We start from the raw sequence: 27,046 nt of genomic DNA, 5'->3' as shown, positions 1-27,046 counted from the left end.
TAAACAGAATATAACTCAAGTTTTGATCATTCATTCCACAGCTCAGCGTGCCACGTGACCATCCTCTCTAGCAATCCTGAATTGGTTTCTGAGAAAAGGAAATGGGGCGCTCGGCTACTGATCTTTTGTGCCCGGGTTCGAACCCGACCGCGGCGGCTGCATTTTTATGGAGGCATAATGCTAAGCCGCCTGTGTGCTGTGCGATGTCAGTGCACGTTAAAGATCCCTAGGTGGCCGAAATTTTGCCGGAGTCCTCCACTAAGGCACCTCTTTCTCCCTTTCTTATTTCACTCCCTCCTTTATCCCTTCCCTTACGGCACGGTTCAGGTGTCCAACGATATATGAGACAGCTACTGCGCCATTTCCTTTCCCCAAAAACCAATTATTTTTATTATTAGGTAAGAAAATGACGCAGTAGTGGTCTCTTATTTCATGGATACCTGCACTGCTCCGTAATGGAAAGAAAGAAGATGGGAATGAAAGAAGAGAGAGAGAAAGCGGTGGCACAGTGGAGGGCTCCGGAAAAGTTCTAACCAACTGGGGATCTTTAACGTGCACTGAAATCGCACATCACACGGGCGCCTATGCGTTTCGCCTCCATCGAAACGTTGCTGTCACAGCAGAGTTTGAACTCGGGAACTCCAGCTCAGTAGCCGAGCGTCCTAACCACTGAGCCACCGCGGCGGGTTTACACTCGAGGAGTATGAAAAATTGAGGTTGGACAAGGTTGAGAAACGAGCAGGTTAGCAATCATACGCTTACTAATACTTTTCAGCCTCTTTAAAGAAAAAAAATGGTGATATGCAGGGCGTGTAATGTTCAGATCAGATAACCAGGGACCGCTTAGGTTTGCTGGATTTCAAGGAAAGTTGAGCGAGTGTCAGACGCCCGGAGTAGATTAGAGAGATTTCGGATCTAAGGTGGCCAGAGACGCACAGAAAGATGTAAGCTGGAGATCGGTGAGAGAGGTCTTTCTCCTGCAGTGGACGCATTTAGGTTAATGATGATGATGACGATAAACAGACAAGCTGGTTCAATTTTCATTGCGTGTGCATTGGGAATGGTACTCGTTGGGGTGGGAACAATTTATGATCGATGCAGAAGCTCAGTAGTGCTAATACAGCAGGGTACATCGAGAAATACACGATTTATTCGTGGGAGCTAGGGAACCAAGTAAAATCGAAACTTTAGTGCATAACTGAGGACTCAAATTCATTACAGTGCGAGGCACGACGCGCGTTTGGACGAGTCCGTGTAGTTGTCGTTGAGGAAGCGGCCGAGCCGCCTCAGCCTCACGGTCCGCACGTAGCGGCCGAGGACCTGTGTCCGCTCGCACGCAATCGTGACGCTGTCGTAGTTCACATCGTAAGCGGCGACGGTGAAGACGACATCAGTCAGGTTGTACTTGGCGTCGCAGATCTGCGTTCGTGGGAGCACCAGACAGGACCCGTCAGTCTTCGTCATAACATACCCTGGCTACAACCTTACGTTATCTAATCTGGAACTATCAGTGGCTACTCTATGGTGGAAAACAGTGCTCAACAGGAGCTAAGCCGCTTGTGGCGTGGATATAAAGTGCGCAGTAAAAATGCGGATTTACCGTGTGCTGCCGTTTAAAAGGCTATACACAAAGGTATACACAGGATACTGGATAAACTGCATGTCCTAAGTGAACATGAAGGCATCACAATAGAAGGCAGCTCGTAAGAGTAAATGAGCAAGCTTAGCTTCTTGTCCTCAGCAACTGATCCTCTCTTGGACAAGGAAACGATATTTGAAGATGAATAACAATTCTTAGAACAAATTCCGTGCAAGCTGACGGGACATATCGCCATGATCTCGCATAGTGAGAGCAGCGTTATAGTCGTTCTGCTTGAGGGTAAAATTTAAGAAGTATTTAAAACATTATGCCGTACCTAGAATTAGCCAATAGAATCCTCCTCACGAAAACAATTATTACACAAAAAAGCCGCCTTGAAAGGAAGAATTCAAAAGAACTTCAAAGAATTCGAGTGCAAAACACACTTTCGTTCTGAGCCGTTTCGCTTGAGTTTGCCGGAAGTATTCCGTGCAATGTTGATTTTGCAGCATCTGGAGGACAGGTTGCCACTTGTACTAAGGTGATCATGTGCACAGGCAAAAAATATGAGACTGTAAACCAGATTAGTCATCTGTACTCAGCGGCCAATAACGCCAGGAGATCTACTTTGTGACTTCAATCATCTGGAAGCCCTTTGAGCCCACAGAAGTTGGCAGACACTCAGGCACCATTATTCTCATCATACGCACAGTCTAGGGTTGCAGTGACTGTTTGATAACTGTTTCCAGCACTCGCCTAAAACTCAGCAATAAGATCCTTTAAGACACAAGATCGTTAAAGTATGGTTTTTTTTTGGGCAGCCGGGCTCAGTTTTCGCGTAGTTGCCGACAGTTTTATTGCGTAAGTACTAATCCGATGGGTACCAACCCCGAGCAACGGCATCCATTGTCTGTTCCTTTGCCTCTTCGCAGCTGGCCTATGGCTAGCGCTCCGTCCCGCGGCACTGCCTGCTCATCGTCATCCTCTATGTAGCATAAAGCCATGCTCTCGCACTAATTCGAATGTAGTCAACATACTCTGCAGTTTTGTAGCGAGCGCTACACTGGGCAACCAGTCAAGCATTTCGCGGTACATTAGAGAGAAAAGTTGTGCGTATGCGCCGTTAGCATTGCAACCGAATAGGAGCAGTAGGTGCGGCGTGCGCTTCGCCGTCGCCGCAGCCGCGCGCCCGCTCCAGCGGCGGAGCCGCGCGTGAAGTCACGCGGGGAAGAAGTTGTGCGCATGCGCCGATACCATGCTAATCAGAGAGACCACGCAGGCGCGCGTGCTTATCCACGGCGCGCTTCGTCACCGACTCGCCTCATGCCGCTATATCACCCGAACCGTGCGTCGCATGCGCAGCATTGCATGCAAAAGCCGGAGTGTAATGGGCGGCTGTATCGCAATGCTTGACATGAATGCAGAGAAGGAGAGTCCAGCCGCTGCTAAACGGCGGTATAGGCAAAAGAAGATTAACTCTACACAAACTAAGACCGCTGCATGCTGCTTCACAGATCTGGCAGTCTTCGTTTCTGTCCAGCAATATGAATAAAAATGTGTATATCTAATTTCTCTCATTGCTACACATACAGTGACCACAAGAAACTCAGCCAGGGAAACGTACCTCTCGCTGCGTATATCCTGGCATAGCCGATCTAAGGCACTGCCAGTTTTTGTTCGTGAGCTTTCTAAGTCACCTAAGCTACCTCGTCGTGAAGGCCAAATCAGATTAGTATGCCTTGTGGACTAAGCTTAAAACGCAAAATAAATTAATAAAGAATGATGCCAGAGCAAGTTCCTATGATTTTCTGGTGCCAAATTAACTGTTTGCCTTCGCTATGTTGTGAGCTGATGTGGGATGACTCACGGCGATTGTAGTTGAATTCTTAGGTATTGCGCGTAGAAAGTAGAGAAGATCAGGCTTTCGTCACAAAGAAAAGTAACAACGAGGATTCTTATTTTCGATGCGTGTCATTTGATTTTGTGTCCTAGGCCTCAACGGAATGACCGTTTCAGCAGAAACACTGACGCGTATAAACAATTCAAATCCCTTATAATGAGTGAACACGCAATGTCGGCTCGAAATTTGTCACTCTAAAAACAGAATCGGCTGTAAAAAAAAACATCCGAGGACATAATGCATATGTACGCGTTTTTATTTTATTCGGCCATCTTGTGTTCTTAACTACTCCTAGTGTTGTAGACCATGTGTAAGGTTACGCTGGTCGAAACAGGAATGCTCCCATGATGCCATTCATCTGTATAAGCCCGTCCAAAGCCCATGTCGCTCTGGCAGTCCGTTGTCGACGCCGACGAATCATGGGGTATGACAGCGCGTTTGATACACTAAGGAGCTTTGTCGGCGCCGACCAGGTTCCGGGAAAAAAATGGCCCCCGATTAAACCTTTTAAGCTAAATGCTACTTAGGTGCGCTAGCACGCGTGTCCTTCTTAAGCTTTGTTTGTCTTTATTTAGCTTTTTATAAGCTTACAATTCCGACTTTGGACTAGGATGTTCTTGCACTAATTCCTGTGCTTTCCCCTTGCAATAAGCCGCCTGAGCTGCTCGTTGCGATTCGAGTCTCCGTTCTTCCTTTGCGGCAGTCTCGGAAGCAACTTGTACCCTCCTTTCGACTGCAAGCTCAACGACTTAATCCTTCGCTTCTCCTTTGGCACCATTTTTCGCGTTTCTCACTGTGCATCTGCGCCTAGCCTTGCAACGGTATACGGTCCTCACCGCTCAGCGTCCGCTTGCCGCCTTGCTATATCCTCTGGATCGGTTGACTCACGTTGGCTTTCAGTTCTACTGCTATGCTGCTCACCTCGCCATGCATGCACGTGCTTCCGCTTCGGAATCTATCTCAGGATCGGCTTCTTAAAAGATTTACCGTTTGCTCCACCGCGTGTACCTCCCGCGGCTTCGCCCTTCGCCTCCATCTATTGCTTCTTCAGTTGCGCATATTTCACCCTCCTAGAATTGGCTCCTCGACAATCATCCGAACTTATCGCAGTTTCTTCTCGTTGGCCCTCAATTGAGGGGCCGTTATTCTGATGCGTGTGTAGCAGTGGCAGGCGGCCTTGACCAGCACGCTCCTGGAGGACCAGCTCGCCTTCACAGACATTTCCTTCGGGCGAGGAGGGTGCGAAACGCCTTCTCTCCGGGCTGTTGTAAAGTTGATCCGCTACTGCTTCTACTGTGCTAGCGTGGGGTGCACACAACAGCCCAACGAGAGATATGGGAACGCCCAGGGAGCCCTTATTGGAATGGTCTATAGAAGGAGCATCTACGGCGGCTGTCTCCGCGGAGTACTGGACTAAAAAGAATCCGGAACAACCCACACTGCTCCCATCGAGAATTCTTTTCAGAATCAAGTTTATTCTGTTCGTTGGCTGCAACGCAAGCCGCCACGGTTGCTCAGTGCTTATGGTGCTCGGCTGCTGACCCGAAAGACGCGGGTTCGATCCCGGCCGTGGAGGTCGCATTTAGATGGACGCGAAATGGTAGAGACCCTCGTACTGTGCAATGTCAGTGCACGTTACAGAACCCCAGCAGGTCCAAATTATCAGGAGCCCTCCACCTCAGCGTCCCTCATAGCCTGATTCGCTTTGGGACGTTAAACCCAGTAAACCAAACCATTGGCTGGAGCTTTTGCAATGCTCCTTCGAGGTTACCCGATTTACTCCAAGACTTCATTTCCAGAGAGGACAGCTCTTTCGTAAGCCAGGCATCTAGTGCTAGCTCAATAAAATTAGACTAACTGACTCGTAACTGCGAATTGGCGAAACATCATGATCCCTGTGATTCAGTAGGACTCGATGCGGCGGCATAAAGGTGGTTGGTATCGGTGCCGCGACAAAGCCGACCATACTTTCTGTGATTGGTTGTTTGAACCCTACCGCCCGTTTCTTGTTTTCACGATTGACGTTATAACCGAATAAAATGACTCCTTACGAAATAGTGCCCCTGGTACTACATGACTTCTTGTGCCGCCCACCTTTCGCATGTATGTCTGATGGTTGTCGAAAGTGAAGGTCTGTTTGAAACCAGGTCTTTTGTCGTACGTGGTCATCGTTTGAGCATCCTGGTCGAGTTGCGCATTCCTGTAGTAGTTTGTGTTTGTCAGGTTGCAAATCTTCATAAAGGGGGGAGAGAGAGAGAAAAGTAGCAAGCGCAAATATGAGACTTCCAAGGAATTGTCGCAAGTCATGTGCTCGGAGAATATTGAAGCATTTTCTCGGTGGAAATGAAATAATTTTCGGAATTATCAAAAATCCCTCTGAGCCCGCCCAGAGTAAGGTCTCAATCACTCCCTTAGACCTTCGAAAAATCACATAAGAGTTCATATTTCTACATTCTGCTTTCTACGTTCTAAAAGAATGGCGTTCAAGTCCCAATATCAATATTTCGTTAGCGCCACTCAAACTTCAGAAATCGATACTTTGCCAATTTCCAACAATTAGCATTTGGTTCATTTTCCTCTGGTAGTCTAATTTGTGTGAAACGCCATGTTTAAGGCCTCAAAGAAGTTTGAAGACCCAGAGAAGGTAAGCAATTTGTTATGCAACAAAGTCCTTCGTCAGGCGAAAAACTCCCAAAAAGAGACGAGAAGCAACAGGAGGAATGCACACAACTACGACTGTACTATCAACTATGCTCTATGGAACGAGGCACTTTCCCAGCACGACTCACCGGACAGGCACAGCAAAACTAAATAAATCAACGGACAGTGACATGGATTTGATAAACAGCACAACTACCGCCCGGCGCGCCGAAAATAACCTCATTTTCAAGAAGGCGCATAGATCTATGTTGTGCTAATGCAATCTTCACCTTGGAACGTGATGTAGTAGACTTATATAATTTCGCGTTCTTCTTTCCCCCCGTCTCTGTCAAGAATGCTTAAGTCGCCAATCAGCAGGTAGCAGCAAGACTAGCGACAATGGCGAGGAAAGTTTTGTCCGTCAGCAGAACCCAGTAAGTTGTGGTGTTCGCACAGCCAGTCATTGACACACCGGATTGTTTGGTCGATGTAAACCATTTCGCATGTGAGAGAAATTTATACACTAGGCCTGTGGAACATTTTGTGAAAGCATTTTCATGCTTCATCAATTGCCACAGTGTTTTTGCTTAGTTGGCCATAAAACCTGCAGACAGGTTGTCATGTACCGACCATGGCAGGTGGACCATCTGCCAGAGGCTTCGTGCAAACAAACAATGAGAGACACCTGACAATGGGGCTTTAGTGCTAGCGTACTGAAATGCCAATCGCGTATGCTGCTGTCTTTTAGGTGCGCCACTCCCAAGGACTACCCACTCACCGCACCCGGAATCGAGTCTTGCTCGAACGACCTTAGGTCGCACTCCTTGTACACCGCGTAGCTGCCAATTTCCGATGGTGCTGACATTTCGTCGTCGGTATGTGGCACCCACCAGAGTCCCTTCAGCGTTACTGAGACACCGATGGGGACCTGCAATTTGTCTTGAATTCGCAGGCACTCCGCCACCCTGCATCCTTCGTACTGCGCAAAGACAACGAAAAGCAAGGTTAGCTGGACTTCGTTAACAAAAATGATGATCGATGTACGTAGTTAGGCCAAATGCGAACTTGGTGCGCTTGCATTTAGGGTGTCCCTTTAGTTCCGGCGGTCAGATCTAGTGTTGACGGTGGCAGTTGATCACTCTCTATATATGCGGAATAGCTCATTGTCTCCATTCATAGATCCCTGGAAGTCTTTCTACCACTCCTGGCGCAGTGGTGCAGCTGTAAAGCGATGTGGCCTTCTATGGCAGGTGCGGCCATCGGTGGGATTTGGTTTGCTTGGGTTGGGTTGCGACCCACGTTGGCCTTCCTGAGCAGTTGCCCACCATCCGGTAGGAGGGTGAGCAGCCTGTCGCAAAAGCGGCTTCAGATAGACACACAAAGGCTAAATGCGGGGAATGGGCGGTATGAGTGCTAGCGCACTGAAAGAAAACTATTCAGTAGTGTATAAAAAGCTGGCCGTTTGGCATTGCTGAGCACCAAATACTGTGCGAAATCACGGTTTTTTGTAGATGGGCACCGCCGCCATGTACCTTAAAGTGCGTATGTGGTGTCCATTGACAGAGGGAGCCAGTTATGCACCTTTCGTTTCCTCAAAATCAACGAAGCCTTAACTTTCAACCGGTTTTAAGAAAAAGGGTTTTCAAATTTTCGGGGATGGGCGAAACCCATATATGTAGGGTCCCACATCGGCTCCAAACGTGGATCAACTCAAGTCAGATGTATTTTTTTGGTCCGCTCCGCGCATGGATCAACTCAAGTTTCAAGTTTTCGGGGTGAGGGGCCAGGCCAATTTTTGGAGGTGGGCCAATTCAAATTTCAGACTAGGTCAAGGCGTTCTTGCACCCGAGAACCTTCATATTCACTGGAAGTCAAACTTGGTGAATGTCATTCCAAGGACAAATTTAGGGTGTCCTGGCCATATCTGCGACATCAGTCATGTGCCATACCGTGCGTTGCCTACTTACCCTGCATGGCCACCACAAATTGAGCTTGGCTTGGTGCCTCACACGCCTTTAAATCGGCCAAGGTCAAATTTCGGGTGGTCCTAACCCTCGGGTGGCTCAGTAGTTATGGGGCTCGGCTGCTGACCCGATAGACGCGGGTTCGATCCCGGCCGCGGCGGTTGAATTTCGATGGGGGCAAAATTCTAGAGGCCCATGTACTGTGCGATGTCAGTGCACGTTAAAGAACACCAGGTGGTCGAAATTTCCGGACCACTTCACTACGGCGTCCTTCATAGCCTAAGTAGCCGAGGGGACGTTAAACCTCATAAATCAAACGTAACCATTTTGGGACATGTCTCATATGTCATACATACCATGTGTTTCCATTCATGCCAAGCACGGCAATTGTTATATATGAGCGTTGCTTGGCCCTCTGCCGTGTATCGCAATTCCCTTACTGAGCCTGGCTGAGGCTTCCTTTTCTTCGCGTGAGACATTGTCAAAATCGGTGGGGGTAGGATGAAAGAGCTTTCACACTGAAAACCCCTGTTGCATGCCGGTGAGGCCCGTTTTTGTTCGTCGAGTATTCGCTCTTATGAGAACTCTGGGCCTTCTTAACGACATCGTTAAACAAAAAAATGCAACAGCACTGAGAAGTTGGCCCACCCCGAAAAATTCCAAAGTACCACCAAAATTTGGAATCAAGCCAACCCTAAATAAAATTCCTCGAGTTGGATTACTTACTTTTGCTGTGAATGTGAGCATGATTTTAAGTGAGTTGGATTAGTTGGATTGCAGGTGAATTAATGTTAGATTGAGAATTGCTTGCTGGTTTAATGCGGATTAGTGGAGATTAGCAGGCGGATTAAGGTGGAAAAGAGGGTCGCCATAATATAGTCTCTTATGATAATCCAATGGATGGTGCTCGAACATTCAAGTCAAAAGATTTTTGTATTTGACGGCACTGATGATGTCACGATCCTGTGGGCCAATCAGAAAATTGGGTTACAGAAAATGCGGTTGATTTTTGCAAGAGTACATCACAAGTGCTACCGCATTATTAAGTGTCCTGATTTGCTTTCTATTACCCTCCAGGGTGGCTCAGTCTTTGGCGTAAAGCTACTGATACCAGTGTCGCAGGATCAAATGCCGACTTTGTCGGACGCGTTTCGGTGGTGCGGAACGAAAAAACGTCCGTGCGCTCTGCAACGTTCGCGCACGTTAAAGAAGCGTAGGCGGTCGATATTATTCCCGAGCACCCTACTACGCCGTTCCTCGTAGCTCATATGTCGTACTGGAACTTCAGCCCCGCAAATTAGCTTCTAATTTTTCACTCTCTGTTGATGTCACTGGTCGCCGTCATGCATTCCATGTTCTGCCTCTTATCTCTGGTAGCACTGGAGTGAGAGCCGCAAATGGCGTAGTGTCTGCTGTGTCTAGACCATTCATATGAGTTTTGCACCATTCATTAGCCCCTTAATATTGCGTTAAATATAGATGAACAGAAATTAATTGTTTTCTTGCGTTATCAACATATTTGCTGAGTTTGCATCTTTGCATCACTTACGTTGCCTCACTTCAGTGAATTCTTTCTGATCAGTTCTGTTTAAAAAATAATTACGCTATTATTCTCTTGCTAATAATCGCCGCAACCTAAATTAAAAAGCATTTCTAGTGCTACTCGGTTTCGGTGAATCTTGACTTATGTTACATGTGTAATAACGAGCCCATATTTTCCCTTCCCTCGTCTGCTCGAAAGCTAACGAGGGCCTCGATTCTGGTGTGTCCCCTCTTCCTGTCCCCTCGCCTCTTCCATTTCTTTTCTCCATTCTGCCTGCTATCCTTTATTTTCGCTGCCCAGCTGAAGTGCTTCAGTATCGATCGCAGATGCCGGGGCTAGCAAAAATCTTTGCCTTCCTTATTATTATTGTTATTTTAATAAACCGTTTATTACTCTATTCTGGCAGTCTTGATGGCGCAGGTAGCAAAAGAGGGTTCTGGCACAGGTTCCGCCCTCATCGTTCGATCACGTTCCTGCTTGGCACTCGCGGTAATCCACGACGTACTACGGCTGCCGCTATGGGCGAGGGTGGCACTGATGAACACTCACTCTCAAGCTTCGGTTGAAATACGCATAAATGTCCCCGAAATCAGAAGATTCGAATATTCGTTTTCTCATATTTCTCTACAGGGTTACACTTTATGATTTAGCGTTAGCACGGGCGAATTCAGGCCACCGAGAGAGGCCAACGACACGATCGATCACGCAAAACTTTTTTAACTACTTCGGCGAAAATGCATTGTGAACGCTCTGTCCATGCACAAGACCGAATCTCTTCAATATCATATTTGCCTTTGTGCGATCGCGTTGCACACTCACATCCCGACTTATTTTCCTGCCCCTCCTTGACACAGATAGCTGCATAGTCTCAACTAAGAGACCAACATATGTCCATTGCTCGATATGTTCATTGCTGACTTCTACGAAGAAGTTAGCTGCAACAAACGCGGCAGATAAAAAGCGCGAAGACCGTAGTCACCTCCGGCGAGTGCGGCGTTGCCGTCCCGCTAAAGTAACGGCAAAGACGCCAAGGTCTTTACCTGCAGTAATGGATAAACACGATGGAAACACGTTTCCGTTTTCACAGACACCGGCGACACACGAACTTTTCGCCCTCTCCACGGAAGATTCCGCAAAGACGTTAGCGCGATTTTGCGAGTATCAACAGCCACGCCTTCGCCCCAAATTTGGTCTGATTGTCGCTGATGCCCTCAGAGAATGTAAAAATTAAGCTCTTAGCGTCAAAGATGCGATTAGCTTCCCACAAAACAGCGAGAATTTCGGCACAAGCAAGCAAAGCCCATACATTCATAAGCGACGAGATATGCGGGGACCTCCACTCATGCCATGTTGCCAGGCTTCGCAGCGCCCCCTGAAGTTGAGTTTAGTCGCGAGTACCTAAAAGGCTAACTTCTCGAACCCGCCACGCCGGGCTTGTCACCTGTTAACCGGGAGAAATTGGATAGGGTATTACATTACGCATCTTTGAAACTCGTTCACATCATCTTAAGTAATTATCAGCGCAGGGCTAAGAATTTACTGGAGGTGGAAAACAAACTGATCCACAGGCTCAGTCTAGACGAGTCAAAATTTCTGACCAAATATCACAAGAAAAAAACTGCTGTATTGGAGCTAAAAGCAAAAAATCTCTCGCTTCATGGAGTAGCGGTCCCCACCCTTTCGGAATTCTCATCTCACACACCTCCTTCATTACAGTCTGTTAAAAAGTATCAGGTTTCTAATCCCTCAACAGCCAACATTTCTAGCTCCGTACTTAGTAATGCAGAAGCGAGTGCCCTCTCTAGAGGCCTTAGTTTTTGTCCATCAACAGGGGGGTAATATTAATGTCAATTGGTTGAAGATTTAGATAACTTCGCCTGCAACAGTAAATTACGGGAATATATTTATGGTCGCCCCCACACGGACGAATCTTGCCTATTCATAGGCGCTGGACACCACCCGCTCTGCGTGACAAATACCTGGAAATGCACATTGCGGCAGAGCAACGGGACGTGTTAGAGGCTTATAAACACCAAAAATCATTTCGCCGTAACCTGTCGCTAAACGAAAGCAAAGCTCTAGAAGATTTATCTATGCGCTAGGACATAACAATTAAACCAGCTCATAAAGGCGGCGCGATAGTCATCATGAATAGGACCGATTATATAGCTGAAGCCGAAAGGCGGTTGCCGGATAAGGCATTCTACAAGCGAGTGGATGATAACTATACCGAAAACATTAAACTATCAAGGGAACCCTCGACGGGCTTCAGAAAGAGAAGAAAGTCAATGAACGCATAGCCCGTTCTCTTATACCACTTAATCCGGTCGCAGGACGGCTTTATTTACAACCTAACATTCACAAGCAAGGCAACGCCGGTCGCCTAAATCGTTTCAGGCGTAAGCGCCACCACTGAAAACCTTTCGCAATACGTAGACGTCATCATAAGCAAAACTCCACCTATATTTTTGTCATATATCAAAAACACCAATCACTTCCTCTCCGATATCTCAGATCTCCTTATACCTACTGACTCCGTTGTTGTAACTATAGACGTTTCGCCACTCAACCACACACTGGCGTTATTAAGGCAGTACTTGAGGCTTACAACCGGTCATCAAACGACAGGCTCATTAACAACAGCACATTAAAGTCTTTACTCACACTAATTATAACACTCAACTATTTCAAATTCAACGACGCAAATCACACCCAAATTTTCGGCAATTTCTGGGAACAAGAATAGGGCCTAATTATGCAAATGTTTTGATGGCTATCATAGAGGAGGACTTTTTTGCAGAATGTGATCACTAACCACTTCACTATAAACGTTTCTTTGACAATATTTTCTTAATCTGGCCACAAGAGGAACGAGCACTTCTAAGTTTTATTAGACGCTTTAACAGTGCTCACCCGTCCATCAAATTTTCGCACCAATAGTCACGCTGAATAGGGAATTTCCTGGACGTCGCAATCACAGTTTCTAAAAATGGGCTCGTTACCAAGCTCTACTGGAAACCCACGAATTCTCACCAGTATTTTTATTTTGAGAGGAGCCAAATTAGGCACTGCAAAACGGCAATCTCTTACAGTCAATCACACTGCTTTTAGTAAACCTGCTCAAGAAAAATGCCTTCAGGTCAAACTGCACAGAACTAAAAGGCGCACTATTTCTACAAAAATACCCGAAAATTAATTTTATGATCCCATAGACAATGTGGGCCGACTTAAGCGGGAAGAAATTATAAGGAGCTCGAATGCTACCAACCAATAGCTAGCTGCACGAATCTAACACACTTTTCTTCGGTTCCAGTCGTCTCGCACATATTAGCAAGACACTAAAACATACTCACCCTAAGTTAGCGCTGCCAATCTACTTTTACGGGGCCACCACTGGTAGTGTACTGAAGAAACAGAAACATTCGCGACATTTTAATTTCGTCCAAAATTAGGATTATTTTAAGCGCGGGCTGCATACCCTGCATCCCTACAATAAGCTTCATTATCAGGTCTGTGCACAGATGACCACATCAAAAACTGCCTTCAGCACAGACTCCGACATTTCCATCAAAATCAAAGGAAACTTTAATTGTGACAGCTCGACCGTGGTATACTTTCTTGGGTGTTCGACATGCCAGCTTCAGTATATCGGCCAAAGAGAGACGCACCTAAATAATCATGGTGCACACTAAATTTCTTCCCAGTCTATCCTTATGGAGGTATGTTAACGTTGGTGGTGACGAATTCAGTAACCTAAAAATAACCATCCTTGAATAAAACTTCCGCACGCAACATGACAGAGAAGCGCGAGACCCGTATCTCATCTATAAATTCTTAACAGCTTCCTCGGGACTTAATGAGAGTCCTGGGAAACTCAGCTGTTTACATAAGCAATGAAATCCAGAATTAAATTCATAATTTAGTACAGAAAGCATGCTATTCCGCTTCATTAGTAAAGAGTAACAAAAGTGGAACACCTCCAAAAAACATGTTATTTTCAGTCTTAATTACTTTTTAGAACTTACAGTTTAATTTCTACCCTCACCTTCGGACACCAGTTATTTTTATCAATTCCTCCTGTCCTGCACCCACTCGGGCGAATCCAGGGGTGGCTTTAGGCGACGCCCCAAGGCACCTCTATTGTGTGCGACAGGAAGCAAGGGCACAAAGGCGCAGGGTGTGGCCTGCCACATTGCCTCGGTACTCTCCTTCTCCCCTCATCACACATTTTGCGTGACATACATGTGCCTGCTTTAAAGATATTAAAGGCACCATTTCTAGGTGAAGTTAGGCGTGAATCCTTGCTAATAATCGTCAGAGTCTTGCCTTACTTCATTCTCGAAGACTGGTATCCCCCTTCCGATTAGTTACAGCTTAAAGATAATCATCACCATCATTAGCATGGGTACAGCCACTGCAGGGCAAAGGCCTTTCCCATGTCTCTCCAATTAACCCTGTCAATTTCCAGCCGCGCCCGCCCTATGCCCGCAAACCTCCTAACCTCATCAGCCCACCTAACCTCCTGGCGCCCCCTGTTGCGCTTGCCTTGTCATAGAATCAATTCCGTTACCCTTAAGGACCAGCGGTTACCTTGCGTCTGCATTACGGGCCCTGCCCAAGCCCATTTCTTCCTCCTGATTTCGACTAGGATGTCATTAACATCCGTTTGTTCTCTCACCCACTTTGCTCGCTTCCGGTCTTTTAACATTGCACCTATCATTTTTCTTCCCATGGCTCACTGCGTTGTCCTTCACATAAGCTGAACCCTTTTTTTCCGCCTACACGTTTCAGCCCCGTAGGTGAGTACCGGTAAGATACAGCTGTTGTATACATTGCTCTTTAGGGATGTTGGTAAGCTGCCATTCATGATCTGAGAGAACCAGCCTTCTAGTTATCTCCCTTTCATAATTCGGGTCAGCTGTAACTACCTGCTCTAAGTATGCATATTCTTTTACCACTTCCAGCACCTCGCTGCCAATTGTGAACTGTTATTTGCTTGCTGGAGCGTGAACATTACCTTGGTTTACTGCATTTAAAATTTAGGCCCACCGTTCTGCTCTGCCTGTCTAACTCATTGATTATCATTTGCAGTTCACCTCCTGAGTGACTCAGCAAGGCCTTGCCTTCAGCGAATCGCAGATTTTTCTGTCATTCTGCAAAAACTTATCCCCAACTATTCCCAATTCAGGCCTTGGAATACCTCCTGTAAACAGGCGGTGAGTAGCATTGGCAATATCATGTCTCCTTGCCTGACGCCCTTACTTAGTGGAATTTTATTCCAGCCTTTATGGAGGACTGTGGAAGCTGTGCAGCTGCTACATATATCTTCCAGTATTTTGAGATAAGGCTACTTTACACCCTTTTTCCTCAATTCCTATATGACTGCCGAGGTTTCCACTGAGTCGGATGCTTCCTCGTAATCAATGAAGGCTGTATATGGGGGTTGGTTATGTTGTACGCATTTCTCTATCACCTGATTGATAGTGTGAATATGATCTATTGTGGAATATCATTTACGAAAGCCTGCCGGACTGGCTTAAAGATAACTGATTAGGAAATTGGATCCCCTATGATCCCTGGTTTCTGTGACTTGGCTTCTCGCGTATGTATGACGAGTCCCTCAGTTCTCTCACCTTGTCTATATATATATATATATATATATATATATATATATATATATATATATATATATATATATATATATATATATATATATATTGTAAGACATACAGTTGGGGTTTGCTGCCCCAGCGGCCAGTGCCGCTGAAGGAGGGAAAGCTGAAGAAGACGAAGCTGACGCAGTTCAGTTTGCGAAGCAGATGAAGCTGACGCTCTCGAACCCTTGGCTTGGAGCTACGCTGTGTCAACAAAGATTTTGTCTGTCCACATTTCTTGTGCGTCTGATTTGAATCTTTACATTTGGTAGAGGTGCTGCCTGTTGCCACCCTGAAGCTACAGACCTTACGGATCTACGGACCTGAAAATCTACACCCCTTACCAGCCTCTACCACGATGACTGACACCCAGCCCTAGCCTGGCTTCGCTGTTCCCGCCGCCGTTGTCTGTTCCGGTCCCGTGCGTCAGCCCGATCCTGCGATCTTCAGCGGCACGGACGACACCGACGTCGAAGACTGGCTCGCCTCCTATGAACGCGTAAGCGCCTATAATAAGTAGGACGACAGCGTCAAGCTGACAAACGTCATCTTTTATCTGACCGACGTCACCAACTTATGGTTTCGCAACCACGAAGCCGATTTTTCTACCTGGGCGGCCCTCAAAACCAGCCTTACCGATGTCTTGGGCCGCCCCGCTGTCCGAAAATTTCATGTCGAACAACGGTTGCGCAGTCGGGCCCAGCAGAGCTGCGAGAAATTCACAACCTATATCGAGGATGTCGTTGATTTATGCAAGCGTCTGAATCTATACATGAGCGACGCAGACAAAATCAAACACATTGTTAAAGGGATTGAGGACTACGCATTTCAGATGTTAGTGTCCAAAAATCTTTAAACCATCTCCGACGTCGTTTCTTTGTGTCAGAGCTATGACGAGCTACGGAAACAGCGTCTTGTCACCCACCGTACCGTTTGCCCGGACGACACCCTTGCGAGCTTGGCTGTCGGCGGTCCTGCTCACGATCAGTCGACCCTTCTTCAGCAGATCCAGCAGTTTGTGCAAGAGGAGGTCGCCCGCCAGCTATCGCTGGCTACCTGCCCACCCGCTGCAACGTCAACGGTGTCGCCTCCCATTCAGCGTGTCATCCAGGAGCAGGTTGCAGAGGTCCTGCCACCCGCTAATCCACCTCTTGCAGTCACTGCACCGCTGACCTATGCTAAAGCTGCCGTCCGGCCACGACCTCAGCAGGTTGTTCCTGCCTATGCGCCACCTTGCACCGTCTTTCCTGACCCGTCGCTCGCTCTTACAATGCCTTACCCTCACCGACCTTTGCCTCGCACCGCTCCACGCCCTCTGAATCCGTGGCACATGCAAGATAACCGCCCGATTTGCTATACTTGCGGCCTCGCTGGTCATGTGGCCCGTTTGTGCCGCAGCCGCGGATCCCGTTCTCACGACTACGGGCAAGCGCCGACGTACGACGTTCCCATGCCCTCCACCCCTGACTCTCCACATCTGCCCCAGCATCCTTCTACCTATCACTCCGACTCCTACCACCGAACCCCCCGGTCGCCGTCTCCTCGCCGCCGTTCGGTCTCTCCTATGCGCCGCCGGTCGCCACCCCTCCAAGCGGAAAACTAGGCGCCGCAGTTCAAGAGGCAAGAACTGCGCCGTCACCGACCGTCTCAAGTCCTATTGCCGCTCCTGTGAACATCCTTGAAGTGCTGGTTGAAGGTGTTCCTGTTCATGCGCTCGTTGACACTGGTGTTGCCGTGTCCATCATTACTCGCAACTTGTGCCGCAAACTAAAAACAAGTGACCACGCCGCTTTCTGAAATTTTCCTTCGAACCGCCAGCGCTGACTCCATTCGACCTCTCGCAGAGTGCACCGCTCGCCTCATCATCCAAGGCCTCTCCTACACCATTGAGTTCTTCCTTCTTGTCCGCTCCTCTCACGACATCATCCTCGTTTGTTACTTCCTGTCCGCGCATCACGCAATCATCGACTGTGCACGTGCTCAAATTGATTTGTCGCCGCTGTGTCATACTCTTGTGGACGCCTCCCCTGCTACTGCCGAGCATATTCTCGCCACTGACGACACCGACGTGCCGGCTTTCTCTTCTGTTCTTGTGCCCCTTACTTATGCTGCACTCTCGGACGCTACTTTCCTTTTTTCGCCCGCACCCCTTTGTGCGCACCGCAAATCTCTCATGCTCCCGCATGCTGTGCTTACAATTTCTGGTGGTTGTAGCGCCCTGTACGTTACGAACGCGTTGCCTATCCCGACCACTTTATTTCGGGGAGAATCGCTTGGCACGGTTGATGTCGTCTATCTCGACGACGCTTCACCTGTTCCAGATGACCCTCCCACGTATGACATCAATGCCGTCACTCCTCCCATCGTCTCAACTGATCAGACCTCACCTGACCGGCTTGCCAATTACGTCGATGCTGCTCTGCCACCTCTCCAACGCGCCCAGCTTGTCGCCTTGATTCAGCGCTTCCGCGCGTCCTTCGATTCTCATCAAGACACCTTGGGTCGTGCAACAGCGGTTCGCCACCATATCGACACTGGAACACATCGACCTTTGCGCCAGCGCCCTTACCGCATCTCCTCCGCTGAGCGCCGCATAATTGATTGTCGGGTGAGCGACATGCTACACCGTGGTATGATCCAACCCTCTCACAGCCCGTGGGCTTCTCCCGTTATACTCGTCAAGAAAAAGGACGGTTCCATTAGATTTTGCGTAGACTACCGCCGGCTAAACAAAATTACTCGGAAAGACGTCTACCCCCTGCCTCGTATAGATGACGCGCTTGACTGCCTGCAGGGGTTAGAGTACCTTTCTTCGTCAGATCTGCGTTTTGGATACTGCAGGTGCCGATGGCCGAAGCTGATCGCCCGAAAACAGCTTCCATCCCGCCTGATGGGCTGTATGAATTTAATGTGATGCCTTTCGGTCTCTGCAACGCGCCTTCAACTTTCGAGCGCATGATGGACAACATCCTACACGGGCTGAAATGGTAAACATGTCTCTGCTACTTGGACGATGTCGTATTCTCCCCGGATTTTCCGTCTCATCTTCTTCGTCTTGGGAGTGCCCTTCAGTGTCTCAGTGACACTGGCCTGCAGCTTAATTTGAAGAATTTTCACTTTGGCGCCCGACAGCTGACTATCTTAGGCCACGTCGTGTCCAAGGATGGTGTCCTTCCGGACCCTTGCCAAGCTACGAGCAGTTGCTGAGTTCTCGAAGCCCACCTCCCTGAAAGAACTTAGAAGGTGTGTTGGATTTTGCTCGTACTTTCGTCGGTTCGTCAAGAATTTTGCTGCAATTACCGCCCCGCTGACACAACTTCTCGCCGGCGGCCACGACTTACCGGCCTGGTCCACTGCATGCGACGAAGCTTTTGCCATGCTGCGTCATCTTCTCACCACCCCTCCGATCTTGCGCCATTTCGACCTTTCCGCCCCTACAGAACTCCACACGGACGCCAGCGGCATCGGTCTGGGTGCCGTTTCATGCTCAGCGGAAACCTGGCTTCAATGAGTACGTCGTCGCTTATGCAAGCCGTGCCCTCACAAAAGCGGAGACTAATTATTCCGTCACGGAAAAAGAATGTTAGGCAATTATTTGGGCGATCACAAAATTTCGCCCTTACTTATATGGGCGCCCCTTCGCTCTCATCACAGATCACCATTGCCTTTGCTGGCTGTCGTCACTCAAGGATCCTTCCGGCCGCCTCACTTGTTGGGCTCTCCGATTACAAGACTACGACATTCAGGTCATTTACGGCTCCGGACGCAAACACTCCGATGCTGACGCCCTCTCACGCTCCCCTGCGTCCTCCGAACTCGACCAACCCTCTATTTCTAGCCTCACGGCTTCTTTCAATAGCATTGATATGGCTTCTGAGCAGTGCAAGGATTCTTGGATAGCTTCTATTCTCGATATCTTAGCCAACCGCTCTGCCAGCCCCCGTCTAGAGTACTCCGTCGTCAAGCCCGTCACTTTGTCGTGCGTGACCAGCTTCTGTACTGTCGCAACTACCTACCAGATGGTCGCAAATGGCTGCTCGTCATTCCCTGGCATCTCCGCTCCGCTATTTGTGTCAGTCATCATGACGACCCGCATTGCGCTCATGCCGGTCTGATGAAAACTTTTACCCGCCTACGTCTTCGGTATTATTGGCGAGGCATGTACCGTTCTCTCCGTCAGTACGTCCGCTCTTGCTTCGAATGTCAGCGGCGCAAAGATCCACCATAGCACTCACCGGCTCCTCTGCAACCTTTACCTTGTCCGGCCCGCCCTTTCGACCGTGTTGGAATCGACCTTTATGGCCCTCTTCCTAGCACTTCTGCTGGGCACCGTTGGATCATTGTCGCCATAGATCATCTCACGCACTATGCGGAAACTTCCCCGTTACCAGCTGCAACGGCCTCCGACGTCGCCGGTTTCATACTTCAAAACATCATTCTTCGCCCCGGTGCGCCTCAGGAATTGCACAGCGATCGAGGTCGCGTCGTCTTGTCCGGCGTCCTGGAGACCCTTCTTCCGGAGTGTCACATCGTCCGGCGTACAACTTCATCTTACCATCCCCAGACGAACGGCATGACCGAGCACTTTAACCGGACCCTCGGCGACATGATGGCCAAGTACATCTCATTCAATCACTCCAACTGGGAACGCATTCTACCATTCGTTATCTGTGCTTACAATTCTGCAATGCAAGCAACTACTGGTTTTTCCCCGGAATTTCTTCTCTACGGCCGGGAGCCATCTTCAATGATGGAGACCTTACTCCCTTACCGCCCAGATTCTTCCGTATTTACAACCGTCTCTCAAGCCGCTACGCATGCCGAGGAATGCCGCCAACTCGCCCGTTTCTTTACTGCCCACGATCAGTAACGTCAGCAAAGCTCCCGCGCCACTTCTGTCTGCCGCCGGCTTACCTTCCTGACTCCTTAGTTTGGTATTTGGTGCCATCCTCCCGCCCGGGCCTGTCGACAAAACTGCTAAGCAATTACTACGGCCCCTATCGCGTAGTTTAGCAGACATCTCCAGTTAACTACCTCGTCGAGCCCCTCACGCCTTCCCCTGATCATCGACGCCGCGGCCACGAAATCGTCCACTTCGACCGCCTGAAACCCTACTACGACCCCGCTATCATCTAGTGCCCTTAGGCCGCCAGGATGGCGCCGTTTCACTCCGGGGGTATTGTAAGACATACAATTGGGGTTTGCTGCCCCAGCCGTAAGTGCCGCCGAAGCAGAGAAAGCTGAAGAAGACGAAGCTGACGCTCTCGAATTCTTGGCTTGGAGCTACGCTGTGTCAACAAAGACTTTGCCTGTCCACATTTCTTGTGCGTCTGATTGGCGTCTTTACATTTTATATATATATATATATATATATATATATATATATATATATATATATATATAAACTTCAGAAATTGGCATAATCAAACTTAGAAAATTTACACGGGACAAAGTTCCCCATGACGAATGGATGAAAGAAGTACTAAGTGCGGTTGGATCAAATTCTCCCAACCCCGATATCGCTCAGTCAAAGGTCAGCCAAGGGCAAACACTCTCAAATCAGGGTCATCACAGTGTAGACAACATCACCAATCTATCTCTAACACCGCTCACAGAGTATGAGCGAGCCGCCATATCTAAAGGGCTGACTTTTTGCCCCCGCACAGGCAAATACAATGAATTCCAACTCCTGAAAGATCTTGACGACTTCGCCAGAAAACTGCGCCTGAGAGAATACTTCTTTGATAAGCCCGAAAACCGCCACCAAAACTCGGACCTCCACCCAGCAAACCAAAATTGGACTCCCAACATCGGGCGGGAAAAACACTTGGATATCTATATTAAGGCAGTTCAAAATGACATTATTGAAAATTTTAAGAACCGCAGGTTAGGACCAGACAATCTTCCTAAAAGAGAACGTACTGCTCTCGAGGCGCTCAGCAACCGTACCGACATCGTCATAAAGCCACCTGATAAGGGCGGAGGCATTGTTATCTTGAACAGGGATGACTATATAGCAGAAGGCATCCGACAGCTTTCTGACAACCATTTTTATAAACAACTGCATGGCGACCCCACCGACGAGCACTCCAAAGCTATATCTGACATTCTCCTCGACCTCACAAAACACAATAAAATCTCCCCGAAACTATGCAAGGCACTCACGGCTACCCATCCTTCTCCTGGGCGTTTCTACATGCTCCCTAAATTACATAAAGCCGGTATTCCTGGACGGCCAATAATTTCAGGAATCGGCACTCTCACAGAACCAATATCAAAGAACATTGACACTCTAATTAGCCACATTCCAGCCACACATCCATCCGACATCAAAGATACAAACCACTTTCTCCGCCAGCTAGACCATATAACATTACCAGAAGGAGCCTTTCTTGTGACCATGGATGTAACATTCTTATACACAAACATTCCCCATGCGGACGGCATTGCAGCCCTTTTAGAATCTTATGAACAGCAGAGACCTCATGAATCTCCAAGCCCAAACGTGTTAGGAACACTAGCCAAAATTGTGTTAGAATATAATAGCTTCGAATTTGATCTTCAATATTATCTGCAAGTAAGTGGCCCCGCTATGGAAACAAGAATGGCCCCAAATATGCCAATATCTTCATGCATCATATAGAGTCAAAATTTCTTTCTTCTTGTCCAATTCAGCCGTACTTTTACAAGCGCTATTTGGATGATATTTTTATAATATGAACAAACACAGAACAACAACTTACACATTTCATTGACAGTTTCAACTCCGTGCACCCAAACATAAAGTTTACGCACACCTACTCAGTCAGTCAAATCAATTTTCTTGATGTTGACATTCTGGTGGACAAAGGGTCAGATCGTACAACCCTTTATAGAAAACCAAACGACTCACAAAAATATCTACATTTTCAAAGCGCCCATCCCCGTCACTGCAAAACCAGCATCCCTTATTCGCAGGCCCATCGTTTTCGAAGAATCTCCTCTAACGATCTAGACTTTCATGAAAACTCCGAACACATGCGCAACATGCTCTTAACACCGCGCTATCCACGTTCCCTTATTGATGACGCCTTAAACAGAGCTTCAAATCTTAACCGTAGTCAAATACTCCAGGGTCACAAATAGATAACCGAAATGATTACACTACAAACCTTATCCTCACATTTAACAGTAACGCACCGAACATAAACAGAATTCTTAATAAGCACTTTAACATTCTCCAGCAAAGTCAACGACTACCGAAAATATTTACATGCGCACCCCGCGTGATTTACAGGCGTGCCAAAAACATTCAGAACCATCTAGTCCACTCCAAGGAACACAGAACCCTAAAATATGAATGCCAGCCCTGAGGTAAGGGTCGCTGCAAAGTTTGCAAGCACTGCAGACTACGTGTTCCGCAACTAGTACGAGGTCAGTTTTCCAGCATTCAATCAACGGTAACTTTGACTGCGACTCATCAAACATTATTTACCTTCTTGAATGCACTGTGTGTAACCAGCAATACATAGGACAGACAAACACTGCATTCCGCATTCGATTTAACAATCACCGCGCACACGCCAAGTCTCTCACAAACCTTCCCCTATCCAAGCATGTAAACGCAGAAGGACACCCATTTGACCAACTAAAAGTAACAATTATTCAAGCTGGCTTCAAAAACAGGCGAGAACATGAACAGCGTAAATCCTATTTTATCCACAAGTTTAATCCTATTCAAGGTCTTAACGAAAAGCCTGGTACCCTTTCTTTTATTCACGACCTCCAAACAAAATAATACTACACTTCTCGTTAATTGGCTAGCTCAGATATACCTTTTATAACTCCTAGTGTATAATCGCAGGCAATCATATTCCTCCTTAATTACACTATCCTGCCTCGTGCAGTATTGATAAGCTTTTGACGTTCTTTCCTTACATTTTCCGACAATTTGAAATATTTGCACACAGCTAGCCCAGCCCTCCTCCCCTACAAACAAGTATTCCCGGCGAGGTCGGTTCAACTACCCGCCCAGGGAGAGCGGTGCACCGTTCAGTGAAACCCTGACCCCGTGAGTAAGTTCTTACACATGTGCTCGTTAACGTAGCCCACTCTTTCCCTAACGTTCTAGCCCTCGGCTCACCGCAAATTAGTGAGACCCCCAAAAGGCGCCTGGTTTGGCCTGTTCGTCACTGCCAGTGTCATTTGCGCAGCGGCTCCTCTTTGGCCACACATCTGCAGCGGCGCCCTTTGTGTTTGAGCATTTTGTTTGTGTCTTTTGTTTGCACGTTTTGCTTTCGTACGCATGTGGTTGCCGTGCTGCCCATGTCCCCCGCACCGTCTTCCTCTCCCTTTCTCTCGTTTCGCCATCTCCTTTTGTACCCCACCCTTCCTTACTATACTAGTTTTCCTCCCTTTTTTCTTTTATTACTATTTTTTTGCTTCCTACACCAATATTGTTCCTGTCTGCTCCCCGCACCCCCATCTTTATTTTTTTTTCAATGTTTTGAACTGTTGTTGCTATTTGCGTGTTACACTCCTTTCTCCCTTCTCTTGAGCTCACAAACTTAAAACGTCCATCTGACACGAGACCACTACAGTCCTGAAGAAGGCCGCACCGCGGTCGAAATGTTGATAAATAAGTGTCTCTGTAGAAGTGCCCAGTTCTCTTAAATATATATATATATAAAAGGCTGGGCCTCCTGCCGAAACGTCATGAATTAAATCCAATCCTGGCATGTTATTATATATATATATATATATAATGAAGGAAGCCAACAGTGGCCGAAACCAAGGGGTGCATAGGGGAATGTTTATTTTTTATGCATTTTGGTTAACAATGGGATAATATTAATTAATCTATCGATTAAACAAAATTACTTATAAAGCAGCAGAAAAAACAACCATGCTGCCGTTGGGATACGAACCCACGATCTCCGAATATCGTATCCGGTGCTCTACCAACTGAGCTACGGCGATGGCTGTCCAATTTGCTGCTCTCGTGGGTATATATGTTTGTTGGGTGTAAGCGAATCTTGAGACTGTTCACCAGCAACACCCTCGTTCATAGCGGCGGACGCAGAACTTCTTGAAATACCGCGAGTGTGACGTGGAATGTTATCTAACGGCGAGGGCGGAAACTGTGCGAGAGCCCTCTTATGCTACCTATGCCGTCAATACTGCCAGAACAGAGACCCTCGTTAAGCTATTAGCAGATAAAGTAAAGGAAATGAGGGGCTCGTTTGGCAAACTTATGAAGGGAGCCAACAGTCACCGAAACCAAGGTGCGTAGGGGAATGTTAAATTTTTTTATGTGTTGTTCTTAACATTGGGATAATACTACTAAATTAATCTATCTCTTAAAGAAAATTACTTATAAAGGAGCAGAAAAAATAACCATGCCGCCGGTGGGATCCGAACACACGACTTACGAATATCGCGTCCGGTGCTATAGCAACTGAGTCACGCAACAGCTGTCCATTCTGCAGCTCTCGTGGGTATTCATGTTTGTTATGTGTAAACGAACCTTGAGAGTGTTCACCAGCAACGCCCTCGTTCATAGCGGCGGACGTAGCACGTCCTGTAATACCGCGAGTGTGACGTGGAACGTCATCTAACGGCGAGGGCGGAAACTGTGCGAGAGCCCTCTTATGCTACCTATGGCATCAAGACTGCCAGAACAGAGACCCTCGTTAAGCTATTAGCAGACAAGGTAAATGAAATGCGGGGCTCGTTTGACAAACTTATCAAGGGAGCTAACAGTAACCGAAACCAAGGTGCATAGGGTAATGTTTATTTTTTTATGTGTTGTGCTTAACAGTGGGATAATATTACTTAATTTATCTATCGCTTAAAGAAAATTAATAAAAGGCTGCAGAAAAACAACCATGCCGCCGGTGAGATCCGAACCAACGACCTCCGAATATCGGTCTCTGTTCTGTCAGTCGATGTCAAAGGTAGCATAAGAGGGCTCTCGCACAGTTTCCGCACTCGCCGTTATTTGACGTTCCACGTCACACTCGCGGCATTACAGGACGTGCTACGTCCACCGCTATGGATGAGGGTGTTGCTGGTGAACACCCTCAAGGTTCGCTTACACCCAACCAACATAAATGCCCACGAGAGCAGGAGATTCGACAGCCGTTGCCGTAGCTCAGTTGTTAGAGCACCGGACGCGATATTCGGAGGTCGTGGGTTTGAATCCCAATGGCGGCATGGTTGTTTTTTCTCAGACGAAGACAGAGAAGAAACACACGAGACGACAGACGAGCGCTCGTCTGTCGTCTCGTGCGTTTCTTCTCTGTCTTCGTCTAAGTTTTGCGCTAACTTCTTCTATATCATGCAAAGCCAACTTGCCCGACAACACGCTCTTCTGAATTGTTTTTTCTGCTGCTTTTAAGTAATTTTCATTAGGCGATAGATTAATTAAGTATTACTATCCCACTGATAAGCTCAACACATAAAAAAATTAAACATTCCCCTATGGACCTTGGTTTCGGTGACTTTTGGCTCACTTTATAAGTTTGTCAAACGAGCCCCTCACTGCCTTTACCTTGTGTGCTATTATGTATATATATATATATATATATATATATATATATACTTCGGAAGCCAACAGCCGCCAAAATCAAGTAGCATAGAGGAATGTTTTCATTTTTTAAATTTGTGTTGTTGATCGATGGCAGAATGATACTGCGATTAATCTGTCGCTTAAATCAACTAATTATAAAGCAGGAGAAAAGCCATGCGACCGGTGCGATCCGAAACCACGACCTCTGAATTTCGCGTCCGGTGCTCTGCCAACTGAGCTCCGGCAATGTCTGTCGATTCTTCTGATTTCTGCGGTATTTATGTTTGCCTGTACCGAACCTTGAGAGTACTCGCCATCTCCACGCTCGCTCATAGCGGCGGACGTAGTACGTCCTGTATTACCGCAATTATGACGTGGAACGCGCAGCTCTTTTTTGGCACATTTACAAGAAGGGCGCCTATGATCAGAAAATGTATTACCAGAAGCACTTACGTATGTGTGCGCGTATGGTACCAGGTGGCGCACACCGGCTGGTATCTGGTAGATATTTGGTGGCAGTATGATGCACTTGAAGTTGGAAATCTCCCTCGAAATCTTATAAGGTTGAAAGGACATGTGGCCCAGGATGACAATGGCGTCTGGTGTGAACACGGACCTGCGGTTAAAAGAAGTCAATGGCTGGAACAAATCGACAGGTGCACCGATTATAGAAATATCTTTATTAAGATTCCGGCAACCGATGGTTTAACGCGTCGTTAGTTTTGGCCAAGCGTCGCCCCGGTGTTATGCCCTACTCTGCACTACCCCAGTTTGGCCCATTTGTGGTGAGTCGTGAGGCTTGTGCTTTTCGAGTGCAGCTGGGGCCTGCTGGGCGGCCCAAGGTGCACCTATTTACCGTATTTTATGTGAACTTTCCGTGGCGTGCTTCAAAGTTGGCCGCAATGCCTCCGATATGTCTCCTGCTGTTTCCAGATTTTTTTCTCGCCCTTCGGTAAACCTCTGAGATATTTTGTGTATTGTTCAGCGGTAAAGGAAATGATTATTTTTAAGCTCCTCTCGAGGAGACCTGGCTCAAAGTGATTCCAAGCGATTCTTACACACAGCCAGCACACGCTGAGTATCTGCGCTGCTTTCGAAAATGCCAGAAAGTACACAAACAGGAAAACTTCAAGTACGTGTTTTTCAGCCGAGACAACTGCCGGTGTTTGCAGGTAGCTGAAAGCCTAGTGGACACAAGCTTCTCTTGAGCAAGGACC

General features: G+C 47.5%; 1 protein-coding gene across 2 annotated transcripts in view; it reads right to left on the bottom strand.

The window, feature by feature from the left end:
- Positions 1–1,211: 1,211 nt before the first annotated feature.
- The window catches only part of LOC144100470 (uncharacterized), a 59,002-nt gene continuing 33,167 nt past the window's right edge, over positions 1,212–27,046 (bottom strand). The window contains exons 7-10 of one of the 2 annotated variants that reach the window (XM_077633419.1): positions 26,283–26,445; positions 6,898–7,098; positions 5,574–5,711; positions 1,212–1,419 (exon numbers count right to left, since the gene is read on the bottom strand). In XM_077633419.1, the coding sequence (XP_077489545.1) occupies positions 1,216–1,419; positions 5,574–5,711; positions 6,898–7,098; positions 26,283–26,445 (706 nt within the window). In that variant the 3' untranslated portion in view covers positions 1,212–1,215. The remainder of the gene's footprint in view (positions 1,420–5,573; positions 5,712–6,897; positions 7,099–26,282; positions 26,446–27,046) is intronic. The other variant, XM_077633420.1, reaches the window with a different exon arrangement.

Source organism: Amblyomma americanum, chromosome 8, assembly GCF_052857255.1.
Source record: "Amblyomma americanum isolate KBUSLIRL-KWMA chromosome 8, ASM5285725v1, whole genome shotgun sequence".
Taxonomy (NCBI): domain Eukaryota; kingdom Metazoa; phylum Arthropoda; class Arachnida; order Ixodida; family Ixodidae; genus Amblyomma; species Amblyomma americanum.
The sequence above is the reverse complement of the archived record's forward strand: the minus strand, read 5'-3'. Positions and strand labels throughout refer to the sequence as shown.